Source organism: Oncorhynchus kisutch, linkage group LG21 (assembly GCF_002021735.2).
Source record: "Oncorhynchus kisutch isolate 150728-3 linkage group LG21, Okis_V2, whole genome shotgun sequence".
NCBI classification, from domain to species: domain Eukaryota; kingdom Metazoa; phylum Chordata; class Actinopteri; order Salmoniformes; family Salmonidae; genus Oncorhynchus; species Oncorhynchus kisutch.
The window spans coordinates 27,597,610-27,611,492 of NC_034194.2; the positions used below are offsets into that span (position 1 = coordinate 27,597,610).

The 13,883-nt window shown below is 47.0% G+C and overlaps 1 protein-coding gene across 3 annotated transcripts in view; it reads left to right on the forward strand.

Moving 5' to 3' along the window:
• LOC109866231 (pleckstrin homology domain-containing family G member 1) overlaps positions 1–13,883 on the forward strand; it is a 141,334-nt gene that overhangs the window by 122,241 nt on the left and 5,210 nt on the right. For all 3 annotated transcript variants that reach the window (XM_031800481.1, XM_031800483.1, XM_031800482.1), the window contains exons 6-16: positions 2,262–2,412; positions 2,735–2,866; positions 4,295–4,477; positions 4,593–4,688; positions 5,906–5,992; positions 6,613–6,646; positions 6,746–6,838; positions 6,949–7,007; positions 8,370–8,561; positions 8,749–8,871; positions 9,027–10,923. In XM_031800481.1, coding sequence (XP_031656341.1) covers positions 2,262–2,412; positions 2,735–2,866; positions 4,295–4,477; positions 4,593–4,688; positions 5,906–5,992; positions 6,613–6,646; positions 6,746–6,838; positions 6,949–7,007; positions 8,370–8,561; positions 8,749–8,871; positions 9,027–10,923 — 3,047 coding nt within the window. The remainder of the gene's footprint in view (positions 1–2,261; positions 2,413–2,734; positions 2,867–4,294; positions 4,478–4,592; positions 4,689–5,905; positions 5,993–6,612; positions 6,647–6,745; positions 6,839–6,948; positions 7,008–8,369; positions 8,562–8,748; positions 8,872–9,026; positions 10,924–13,883) is intronic.

A 13,883-nucleotide genomic window follows, 5' to 3' on the forward strand; every position in this document is an offset into this window, starting at 1 on the left:
AGTTATTTATTTGAAAGGGAACCTGTTGACAGAGTTACAGCCCCTATTCTGACAGATGGGTATTATATCCACCACCTTATCATACTCAGTGGCTGGCTTTAATGTTTTATTTCACCTTGTGTGAACAACGTCTTGTCATAGGAAACCATGTGCGTGTGTGCATGTGGTGTGTCTTGGGGCCGAAAATGTGAGACAATTCTTCACAATGAAGCCTAATGAGAGCAGTGCATTTCACAATGGTTGTGACACATTACAAGCTGTACACCATTGGCTGCGACATGTCTGAAGTGTTGTTTTAGCATTGTGCATTATGCTACAACTGACAAGTGATTATTTAGTAGTTGATGGTGATTATTTAAGTAGTTAAATATAGCGTGTGTCCACATTCCAGTGCAGCTCTCCACAGGGCTCACATTGTTATCTCTGTGAAACCCAACCTGAGAGCTCAGAATGACGGAGATGCATCTACAGCCTCGGTTCCTACTGTAATTGTGTGTGTGTGTCAGTCGGGTCACCAGTCGTTAGCTAGGGTCACCAGCTGTGTGAGGGGGTGGTTGACAAACACATACACACACATGCGTACATACAGTGCATTCAGACCCTTTGACTTTTTTCATTTTTTGACCCCTTTTTCTCCCTGATTTCATGTTATACAATTTGTAGTTAGTCTTGTCTTATCACTGCTACTCCCGTACGGACTCGGGTGAGACGAAGGTCGAGAGCCGTGCGTCCTCCGAAACACAACCCAACCGAGCCGCACTGCTTCTTGACACAATGCCCACTTAACTTGGAAGCCAGCCACACCAATATGTCGGAAGAAACACCGTGCACCTGGTGACCGTGTCAGCGTGCATTGCGCCTGGCCTGCCACAGGAGTCGCTAGTGTGCGATGGGACAAGGGCATCCCTGCCAAACCCCCCCCCCCCCCCCCCCCCCCCCCCAACCCGGCCGACACTGGGCCAATTGTGAGCCGCCCCATGGGTTTCCCTGTCACGGCCAGCTGCGACAGAGCCTGGACTCCCAGAATCTCTAGTGGCACAGCCTTAGACCACTGCACCACTCGGGAGGCCCTAGACCCCTTGACTTTTCCCACATTTTGTTACGTTACAGCCTTATTCTAAAATGGATGAAATCATTTTTTCCCCTCAACAATCTACACACAATACCCCATAAAAAGTTTTGGGGAATTTTTGCAAATTTATGAAAGAAAAAAACACATTTACGTAAGTATTCATACCCTTTACTCAGTTCTTTGTTGAAGCACATTTGGCAGCAATTACAGCCTCGAGTCTTCTTGGGTATGATGCTACAAGCTTGGCACACCTGTATTTGCTCTGTCAGGTTGGATGGGGAGTGTCTCTGCACAGCTATTGTCAGGTCTCCCCAGAGATGTTCGATCATGTTCAGGTCTGTGCTCTGGCTGGGCCACTCAAGGACATTGAGACTTGTCCTGAAGCCACTCCTGCGTGGTCTTGGCTGTGTGCTTAGGTTTATTGTCCTGTTGGAAGGTGAACCTTCGGCCCAATCGGAGGTCCTCAGCTCTCTGGAGCAGGTTTTCATCAAGGATCTCTGTATATCGTTCATCTTTCCCTCGATCCTGACAAGTCTTCCAGTCCCTGCCTCTGAAAAACACCGCATGATGCTGCCACCACCATGCTTCGCCGCAGGGATGGTGCCAGGTTTCAATATTGGTTTCATCAGACCAGAGAATCTTGTTTCTCATGGTCTGAGAGTCCTTTAGGTGCAAACTCCAAATGGGCTGTCATGTGCCTTTTTACTGAGGAGTGGCTTCCGTCTGGCCACTCTACCATAATGGCCTGATTGGTGGAGTGCTGCAGAGATGGTTCTCTCATCTCCACACAGGAACTCTGGAGCTCTGTCAGAGTGACCATCGGGTTCTTGGTCACCTACCTGACCAAGGCCCTTCTCCCCCGATTGCTCAGTTTGGCCGGCTCTAGGAAGAGTCTTGGTTTTTCCAAACGTCTTCCATTTTAAGAATGATCAAGGCCACTGTGTTCTTGGGGACCTTCAATGCTGCAGAAGTTTTTTGGTACCCTTCCCCAGATCTGTACCTCGACACAATCCATCTACTTACAAACACTCTGGGCCTTTACATGACCTTGCACTGTTCCCTAAGACAGGACTGTGTGTGTGGGATCTGTCATTCTGTATTTTAATTGGGCTACAATATCTGTCATTGTTTCCTAGGATTAATATCATATTTTATTTTTCCTTCTCTCCCTCCATCTCTCTCTCTGCAGGTCAGTGGCTGTGTTGACTGAGTGTATGAGGAATAAGGTGTTGGCTAAGTTTTTCCGGGAGCGTCAGGAATCTCTGAGACACTCCCTGCCTCTGGGCTCCTACCTGCTCAAGCCAGTGCAGAGGATCCTCAAGTACCACCTACTGCTGCACGTCAGTAATACACCTAAACACACACACACACACACACACACACACACACACACACACACACACACACACACACACACACTGACATCACACTAGCAAAACCCCACATAAGCCTAACACTCAGACCACAAAGAACTGTGTGTACTGTAATATACTGTATGTAAAGTTAGCCACCAGTCTATTTTTGAACAAGCTAACCCTACTGCCAAGAAATACCGGGCCAACATAGCTGGCTACTGCAGAAACAGATGGTACCCAGTCTAACGTACAGCTATCCGTGTACATTACCCACTCTAACACTGGGTGTGTTTTCTGTCCCCTGTAGGAGATAGCCAACCACCTGGAGAAGGACACAGAGACATATGAGGTGGTGCAGGAGGCCATAGACACCATGCAGAGAGTGGCCTGGCACATCAACGACATGAAGAGGAAACATGAACACGCCGTCAGGCTGCAAGTAAGACTACACTTGCAAATGAACATGCTCTCACACATATAAACATGCACATAGGCACACATGCTCACACATACCTGCATATGCAGTCAGGATTTTTACTATAGTCTGGTCATGGCAATAGACTTATGTAGTGCAGGTACAAACACACACACACACACACACCTGTCATGTTACAGGTTGGCGAACACACACACACCTGTCATGTTACAAGTTGGTCAACACACACACACCTGTCATGTTACAAGTTGGTCAACACACACACACCTGTCATGTTACAAGTTGGTCAACACACACATTTATTATGTTCCAACAAAGTACATTTGGAAAAGTCTGCATCTTAGTGGTTTGAATTAGACTGTGACATTAGTGGCTGTCCACATATCCTCCCATTGTTTCCATAGCTTTCACCAGTCTTGTCTGCTTCCCAAATGGCATGCTATTCCCTACACAGTGCACTACTATAATAAAAAAAATTAAAGCCCTATGGGCCGTGGTCAAAAGTAGTGCACTATAGAGGGAATAGTGTTCCATTTGGGACGTAGACTCCGTCTGTCTCCGCTAGGTTATGCAAGACATTGTTTTCCAGGGCTAATGATGGCCTTGCATAACACAGCCGGCAGATAAAAGAGAAAGTAGCTTTATTCAGTGGGGAGGAGGATGATCAGATGAGTGAAGGAATGTGTGTGGAAGTATTTACTTAGGATCTGAGGAAGAGTGCTTAGCTGACCTGTCTAATTCTCTGTCCTTTTTTGTCTCGCTCCTCTCCTTTCTCTGTTCTTTTCTTCCTCTCTTCTCTCCTCCTTCTCCTGTCCTTCCCTGTTATTCTCTTCTCTCACCTGTTTCTCTTAACTCATTCTCATCCTATTCCTCTCTTTCCCACCTCTCCTCCGCCGCTCTCTTTCCCTCTCGCTCTCTCCTCCTCCTCTTTCCCACTCTCCACCTCTCCTCCTCCGCTCTCTTTCCCTCGCCCTCTCACTTACTCTTCCCCCTGTCCTCCTCACTCACTCCTCACTCCTCACTCACTCTCACTCTCTCACTCACTCACTCACTCCCACTCACTCACTCACTCACACTCACTCACTCACACTCACTCACTCACTCACTCCCACTCACTCACTCCCACTCACTCACTCCCACTCACTCCCACTCACTCCCACTCACTCCCACCCACTCACACTCACTCCACTCCACTCACTCCCACTCACTCACTCACTCACTCACTCCACTCCACTCCACTCACCCACTCACACTCACTCCACTCCACTCCACTCACTCCACTCACTCACTCCCACTCACTCCACTCCACTCACTCCCACTCACTCACTCCACTCACTCCACTCACTCCACTCACTCCACTTACTCCACTCCCTCACTCCACTCACTCACTCTCTCTCTCACTCCCTCTCCTCTTCCCTCCCCCTCTCTCAGGAGATCCAGAGTCTGCTGACCAACTGGAAAGGGCCTGATCTGATTGGCTACGGTGAGCTGGTTCTGGAGGGGACATTCCGTCTGCAGCGGGCCAAGAACGAGCGCACACTCTTTCTGTTTGACAAACTGCTGCTGGTCACCAAGAAACGCGAGGAGGCCTTCACCTACAAAGCCCACATCCTGGTCAGTCACAACACTAATGCTAAAATATTTGACAGAAAATACCTCTCAAAACTTCCTAAGGTATAGCAGTCTTTATACTTCTACCATAATACTAACCATGTCTCCGTCATTATAGTGTTGCAACCTGATGTTGGTGGAAATCATTCCGAAGGAGCCACTAAGCTTCAGTGTGTTCCACTACAAGAATCCCAAACTACAGCACACCGTACTGGTAAAGTAAAACTACACCCCACAAACCAAAATTACTGCATATTCAACAGTCGATTTTACAGCATAGAGTAAAAGTAGCCTGTGCTATCCCACCTGTGCTTTGCCAAGCCCACCACTCCTACGTGCCCAGACATGTTGAATTGTTAATGGTGAATGAGAAGGGCTGCTTGTTTCTCAACATAAGTGTTTTGGAAGGGACTTCAAACACCACCATAATCTGTTTTATGTAACAACACATAAAAGAGTTGAAGGGCATATCCCATTGTTGTTATGGGTTTGTCATAGTCATCTTATACTTCATTTAAAGCTAGAATCCTTAATTGAAACATTTTCTCCCCGCTCCGGTTTTGCTAAAAAGCTAAGGGATGGGTGTAACAGCTTAACTTCTGTCCCCTCGCCGGGCTCGAACCAGGGACCCTCTGCACACATCAACAACTGACACCCACGAAGCATTGTTACCCATCGCGCCACAAACACCACGGTCCTTGCAGAGCAAGGGGAACAACTACTTCAAGGTCTCAGAGCGAGTGACGTCCCCATTGAAACGCTATTAGCGCGCACCACCGCTAACTAGCTAGCCATTTCACATCGGTTACACTCACCCCCCTTTTCCGCAGCAACCAGTGATCCGGGTCAACAGCATCAATGTAACAGCTTAACTTCCGTCCCCTCCCCCCTCGCCGGGCTCGAACCAGGGATCCTCTGTACACATCAACAACTGACACCCACGAAGCATCGTTACCCATCACGCCACAAAAGCTGCGGGGAACAACTACTTCAAGGTCTCAGAGCGAGTGACGTCCCCATTGAAACGCTATTAGCGCGCACCCCGCTAACTAGCTAGCCATTTCACATTTGTTACATAGGCCTGGAGAAATTTAACCACTCTCAAATTCATAGACAGAGCTATGGATGCAAGGACTGACCATCCTTTATATCAAATTAATAGTTTTAACCATGTTTGGAGGCTATACAGTGTTTTGTTTACATTTGTTGTTTACAAACATTGGAATAAAATAAGCTTATATATTGTGTTCTAATGGGGTCCGACTGTTGAACTAAGCTTATGAGGCATTTAGAAGTTATATATCTATTTATTCTTGAAGAATATATCATTCATTTATAAGTACCAAAATGAATGTAGCAACTAAGGATTCAAAATTTAGTTTAATGTCTCTCTCCTTCTAACCTCTCTGTTGTCCTGTGTTCCGCCCCCAGGCCAAGTCTCAGCAGGACAAACGCATGTGGATCCTACACCTGAAGAGACTCATACTTGAAAACCACCCGGCTAAAATCCCAGCCAAGGTGAGACACGGAGCAAGCAATGTGTGTCCTCACTAATGACATTAACACAACCTTGTGTGGGAGGTGGAATGGTCTCACTCTCCCTCTTTCATTTTCGATCACCCCTCTCGCTCGGTCTTCCGTTCCTCTCTCTTTCTCTCTCTCAATTTTTTTCTCTCTTCTCTCCACCTCTCCTTAGCTCTGGTTAAAATGGAAAATTATGCTTTTGTCTGGGGGAAATCCTTGAGAGGGTTCATAGTAATTACATGAAAGGGATCTCGTTGCTTGTAAAGTAGTCCGCTTCTGTTGGAAAAGACTACTGTCTAGCGCCATCTAGTGTAAGGTAGCCCCATATCTTCAACTTCAGTTATTTATTTATAAAAAAATGTAACCTTTATTTAACAAGGCAAGTCAGTTACGAACAAATTCTTATTTTCAATGACGACCTAGGAACAGTGGGTTAACTGCCTGTTCAGGAGCAGAACGACAGATTTGTACCAGCTCGGGGATATGAACTTGCAAACTTCCGGTTACTAGTCCAACGCTCTAACCACTAGGCTACCTGCCACCCCAATTATAGTCTTGCTGAATTCTGTAATATGGCGCTCACTTTAGTGTTTTTTTCCCATCTGTTCTTTTAGGCCAAGCAGGCCATTTTGGAGATGGATGTTATGCGTAAGTATCCATTTGATATTGGTTGAAGCCTCTTGTGAATATTGTCAGATCATTATTTTGGTGCTTGATAACATTCCCTCTCTCCTCTGTCCTCTCCAGACCACCCAGGGTTCCACTACAGTCCTGACGGGGACAAGAGGAGCCCCCACACCAAGGAGGGCTCCACCCCTCGACGGGTCCGCAGGAAGTCAGGTGAGAAACAGAAGGGACAGGAACAAGGTACTGTAAATGATCAGTGCTGATGCCAATGGACTGGGCCAGTTTCTCTGACTCTGTGACATGTCCTGTCTGTCTCTCCTCAGAGCCTCTGTCCAAGTTACTGAAGAACGCTAAACATGGTGTCAAGGAAGATGGCTCCAAGGTCAGCTTAAACCCACATTAGTAATTTATGGATGGTGACACAATGTTACAGTTACACAAAGAAACAGTGTTATATCCATATATATCCATATAGATCCTATAAAATGAAAAGAGGGGCTATGTCATGAACAATCAAAAGTTCCAGAATGGTATGATAATGGGTGCTGTTTTGGGCAAGTAGAAATTCTTGTCTTAACATGCTGTCTAGACCGGCACACGCATGTTGATTTTTTTCCATCCATATCAGACGTGATCAGGACATGAATGTTGAAATATCAAAATGAACTCTGAACCAACTATATTCATTTATTAACTGTATTAACTTGCTGTTGCTAGCTAATTTGTCCTGGGATATAAACACTGTTGTTATTTTACCTGAAATGCACAAGGTTCTTTTACTCTGACAATTAATCCACAGATAAAAGGGTAAACCTAGTTAGTTTCTAGTAAACTCTCACCTCCAGTCTTCTTCGTCTTCTTGTTCTTCTTTGGACTTTATATGGTGGTTGGCAACCAAATTTAAGGTGCATTACCATCACCAACTGGACTAGAGTGTGGACCTCAGTTCATCTTTCAATCACCCACATGGGTATACAGTATACTCCTAAAAACCAATGAGGAGATGGGAGAGGTGGGACTTGCAGCGCGTCAAGCGTCACAAATAAAACCACGTTCTATTTTAACGCCTGGCTATGCAGATGCTGGAGAGCAGTTTGTATGCAATGATTAAATAACATGTACATTTATTTAGCAACGCGACACGAGCGGTGTGTTCAGCATGTGATATCAGAAACTGTGTAACAAAATTATTGTACACCTAAAATATTGTCTTATAACTATAAATAGTTTATACTGGTTTTATATACATTTATGTATAAATAGTCTCTAAAATATATGTAAACAGACTGTAAATGTGTGTTTTTATGGAAAGCTATTTTTGTGATTTACAACTTGTCTAAGTCCTATCATCAACAGATTTCAGCCAGTGCATGGCTGTGGATTGACTGCGTTGTTTGTATGGAATGTTGGCATATTGGCAGTTAATTTGAAACAGTTATGGAATCATTCAACTTAAACTGGTTGGCTAGCTTGCTAACAAACATACAGTGCAGATCATCTTCAAATTCATTGTTTTACGTTATATCTGACCATGGTTGACCAGCTCCCTTACCAAAATGGCTGAACTTTTATATCTGTCATAAGAAGGTTCATGTCCATTTTAGTATTATCATTCCTAATTCTATGATTATATCACAATTTTAGAGTAACATTTTCAGATAGTTTAGGTGTTATTTGCAATGGTTGCTACACTCCTCAATCACGCACACATTTAACACTCTCTGTCTTATCACCCTCTCTGTAGCGGATGAGTCTGGGTGCCACCCTGCTCTCCCCCGTGTCCCAGCTGGCTCTGGGCACTATTGGTCGTAGCCGCAGCCTGGTCAACCAATCACAGGAGTCCCTGGACCCTGGCGACCATTTTGACCATAGCGACAGGGAGGACGGGGAGGAGCCACACCAGCAGGATGCCGACGATGAGGACGACAGTGGCCTGGTGAGTCTCTCCTACCTACCCACAATGCATCAGTTTGACCTTTTGAACAGCTTTCTCCTCATTCAAGTTTATCAGATTTGCCTGATTTGATTTTGATCCTTAGCCCCTTGCTCTAGCCTCTTTGCAGGTAAGAAGGGATTAGATAGGTAAAGGCATGTTAACTACACAATTTTCTAACTTTGTGCAGGTTGGGGGAAAGAGACTGCGAGTCCCAGAGAAGTCTAGCAGGAAGAAGTTGAACCAACAGGCGTCTATGGACAGCAGCATCGACCAATGGAAGACCTTCAACATGAGCGCCTCAGACCTACAGGTGACTGACCCTAACAGTGTGATGTCAATGACTAGTAGGAATAGTTGTGTACAGGACTTAACGCAAATTGAAAAAAGGTAATCGCTAGTACATCGGCATTTGCACATATACAAAATAATGGAATTTCCCCTCCCTCCATCTCTCCTTCTCTCCAGAGGGCTAACAAATCTCTTCAGGGAGGTCACCACCCTCCTCTCCTCAGGACGCCCCGTGTGACAGAGGAACCTCCGGACACCCATGTCCCCTCCATGCTGGTCCCAGGGGGTGACCCCCAGACGGTGGGGAACATCTGGGCGGATCACCGTGTCCGCAGAGCCATGTTCCCTACGCGTCAGCGCACCATGAACCCTGACGAGGAGGACGAGGACATCTACCAGATGTTTGTCCCCACCGAGCCCGGCGGGCAAGAACCAGAACCACTTCCTGTTAGGTTAGAGGTCACATCGTCTCCCAGCAAGACCCAGGGACGACCCTGCAGCTGGCACATGGAGCAGGTTCCCACGGTGCAGATAGACCCCCCATCCACCGGAGACAGCAGAGTGCTGCGGAGAGCCAGCAGCGTGGGGGAGAAACAGACTGGCGGCCGACACAGCCCCCCTGGTCAGGATGATGACCAGGAAGGGATGACCCACACCGAATCGTCCAGCAACGACATTTCGGGATCGTCGTCGACCGAGCAGCTGACTATAGACGACATAGAGAACATTTACGACAACATCAGCTATGAGGACCTGAAGAGCATGGGGCTGATCAGGAGGGAGCAGGAGGGTTGTGGGGCCCAAAGAGAGGCCCCTAGAGACACACAGTGCCCTGGGGCTCTAAACACAGGGGTCACTGGGAGTATTACAGAGCCTCTTATGGAGCAAGACTGCTTGTCTGACAGTAACCACTCCTCCACCGCCCTGGAGGGGGTGCCATTTGGGACGTGTGCCCTGAAGATTGTGGAGGAGGAGAACATTTATGATACTATCTGCTTTAAGCAGCCCCCAACCAAGGGTGACAGGGATGGGGACAGACCTACACAGCAGAGGGACAGTCTGTTGCCGTCTGCCTCTGAGCCTTACCTGACGGGCTGTGAGAGCCTGGGGGGCTTCGTGTCCGAGGACAACCTACATTTTGGGGAGGACGAGAGGACGGAGGATAACTCCCATCCAGTCCACGGCACCTCCGAACCGGACTACTACTCCTCATCCGCCTCGGAAACGTTCTCCCAACGTTCCCACACCGGTGACCGGATGTCGGAGCAGGTGGACGAGATCTGGAACGATTTGGAAAACTACATCAAGAAGAACGAGAAGAACGCAGACCGCCTTCCCGCCGCGTTTCCCGTGAGTGCCAGTGAGGCCCCCAAGACCTCGTCAGTCAAGAGCAGCCCCAAAAAGAACAGCTCCCAAAAACATAGATCCCCTACCAAGAGCCCCCCAGCCCACAATCCCAACCCCCCCACTGTGACCCCCCCTCACCAATTCACCATCCCCATCCTCAACTTCCCAGAGCTGCTCAGAGAGGCTACCTTTGAAGATGAAGATCATTACCCCTCCCCCTCTCCCCTCACTCCCCCGTCCCTCCCCCTCCCTGCCATCCCAGACCCTGCCCCTTCCGGGACAGTCAAGACCATCCGTAACAGACTGGCCCGCCTCAGCAGTGGCAGCTTCCGTCTGGAAGATGATGATGAGCTGGGGGATCTGCCCCAACGGGACCACAGCCAAAGGGACCCCTCCATTAGGGACCTCCACAGCCTGTTCCCTGGAGAGCTGGGGGGACTGGACTCCCCCCTGGCCTCCTCTTCTCTTCTTCCAGGGGACTCAGTGGACAGCTTCTCCCAGGAGCTCATGGACAAGACCAAGAACCGTGTGTTCTTGATGGCTCGCCAATACAGCCAGAAGATCAAGAAGGCCAACCAGCTGCTCCGCATGAAGAGCATGGACCCCGGCGACATGGGGTCAGGAGGACGCAACAGGGAGGAGAAGAAGCAGCAGAAAGACCTGGAGAAGAAGCAGAAAGACCTGGCAGCCATTTTGGAGGATAAGAAGCAAGGTGGCGCTGCCATAGGTAACAAACATAATCAGTAGATGCTTATACAGTCATGATATGTACAGCTAACTACAGTCAGGTCAATAATTATTGGCACCCTTGATAAAGATGAGCAAAAAAGACTGTATATAATTAATACAAATACTGAGCTATATTGCATGCAAAATGTAAATTAAAAAATACATTATTTTATAGTAACAATTGCTCAGAGAAATAGATTTTGTTTAACAAGTAATAAAAACAATGTAAAAAAAGATAGGGGTGTAAAGGATTGGAAGCCTGTTTCCAGTACTCCCTACCCTCGCCAAGATAACGACTGAAACATTTTCTACACAGGTTTTTTATGAGATTGAAGAACACATTGGGAGGGATCTTTGACCATTGTTCCATACAGAATATTTCCAGATCCTTGATATTTATTATTATTATTATTTTATTTTTTAAATATATTTTTAACCTTTATTTAACTAGGTAAGTCAGTTAAGAACAAATTCTTATTTACAATGACGGCCTACCAAAAGGCAAAAGGCCTCCTTCCGGGGACGGGGGCTGGGATTAAAATAAATAAATAAAATATAAATATAGGTCACAACACACATCACAACAAGAGAGACACTACATAATGAGAGACCTAAGACGACAACATAGCAAGGCAGCAACACATGACAACACAGCATGGTAGCAACACAACATGGTAGCAACACAACATGGTAGCAACATAACATGGTAGCAACATAACATGGTAGCAGCACAAAACATGGTACAAACATTATTGGGCATAGACAACAGCACAAAGGACAAGAAGGTAGAGACAACAATAGATCATGCGAAGCAGCCACAACTGTCAGTAAGAGTGTCCATGATTGAGTCTTTGAATGAAGAGATTGAGATAACTGTCCAGTTTGAGTGTTTGTTGCAGCTCGTTCCAGTCGCTAGCTGCAGCGAACTGAAAAGAGGAGCGACCCAGGGATGTGTGCGCTTTGGGGACCTTCAACAGAATGTGACTGGTTGAACTGGTGTTGTATGTGGAGGATGAGGGCTGCAGTAGGTATCTCAGATAAGGGGGAGTGAGGCCTAAGAGGGTTTTATAAATAAGTATCAACCAACCGGTATATAGAGATGACCAGTTTACAGAGGAGTATAGAGTGCAGTGATGTGTCCTATAAGGAGCATTGGTGGATAATCTGATGGCCGAATGGTAAAGAACATCTAGCCGCTCGAGAGCAGCCTTACCTGCCGATCTATAAATGACGTAATCTAGCATGGGTAAAATGGTCATCTGAATCAGGGTTAGTCTGGCAGCTGGGGTGAAAGAGGAGTGATTACGACAGTCTAGATTTAACTTCAGCCTGCAGCTTTGATATGTGCTGAGAGAAGGACAGTGTACCGTCTAGCCATACTCCCAAGTACTTGTATGAGGTGACTACCTCGAGCTCTAAACCAAGGTGGGGCAAAGTACGGCCCGCGGGTAGTTAGTCTTGTCCCATCACTGCAACTCCCGTACGGACTTGGGAGAGGCAAAGTTTGAGAGCCGTGCGTCCCCCGAAACATGACCCAGCCAAACCACACTGCTTCTTGACACAATGCCCGCTTAACCCGGAAGCCAGCCGCAACAATGTGTCGGAGGAAACACCGTACACCTGGCGACCGTGTCAGCATGCATGCGCCCGGCGCGCCACCGGAGTCACTAGAGCGCGAGGAAATCTCGGCCTGCCAAACCCTCTCCTAACCCGGACAAAGCTGGGCCAATTGTGCCCCGCCTCATGGGTCTCCCGATCACGGCCAGCTGTGCCACAGTCTGGGATCGAACCCGGGTCTGTAGTGACGCCTCAAGCACTGCGATGCAGTGCCTTAGACTGCTGCGCCACTCCGGAAGCCTCTTGATTTTAACAAACAATTGGTCCCCTAAAAAATGCGTCCCTCCATTGAATTTCAAAATCCCAATATGGCCCTCAAGCCAAAAAAATTGACCACCCCTGCTCTAAAGTCTCAGAGGTAGTAATCACACCTGTGTCAAGAGGGGCATTCTTCTTACCAAAGAGAAAGCTAGTTGGACACTTACCAGAGAAAGCTGGTTGGACACTAAGAAAGCTTTGTTGTAGAGCGTTTAACACAAAATCCAGGGACGGGCCAGCTATAATATAAGACTGTATCATCTTCATATGAATGGATAAATGGTTGAGAGAGCTTCCTACTGCCTGAGCTATGTTGTTAATGTAAATTGAGAAGAGCATGGGGCCTAGGAGCCTTTGGGTACTCCCTTGGTGACAGGCTGTGACAGCAGATATTATGACTTTTTACACTGCAATCTGAGAGAGGTCGTTAGCAAACCAGGCCTTAGACCCCTCAGAGACACCAATACTCCTTAGCCGGCCCACAAGAATGGAATAGTCTACCGTATCAAAAGCTTTGGCCAAGTCAATAAAAATGGCAGCACAATGTTGCTTAGAATTAAGGGTAATGGTGACATCATTGAGGACTTTTAATGTTGCAGTGACACATCCATAACCTGAGCGGAAACCAGATTGCTTACCAGAGAGAATACTATAGACATCAGTCAGTTGATTATTGACAGGTACTTCCAACACTTTTGATAAACTGGGCAAAATAGAAATTGGCCTATAACAGTTAGGATCAGCTTGATCAGAGATTGGCTTGGCGATGATAGGGGCAGCAACCTTAAAGAAGAAAGGGTCTAAACCATGATTTTTGGGGGTCAAGTTTAAGGAGCTCCTTTAGCACCTTGGACACAGTGACCAACTACAGGGAGAAACTTTATAATGGGGCATGGGTAAAAGAGGGAGGAGCATTGGGGCTAGTCGCATTAGAAAGGGGTGGGAGATGAGGAAATGTTGGATGGGCAAGGAGGCATGGCTGAGTCAAATAGGAATCCTGAATTAATGAAGTGGTGATTAAAAAGCTGAGCTATGTGCTCCTTGTCAGTAACAACCACATCATCAACATTAAGGGACATGGAC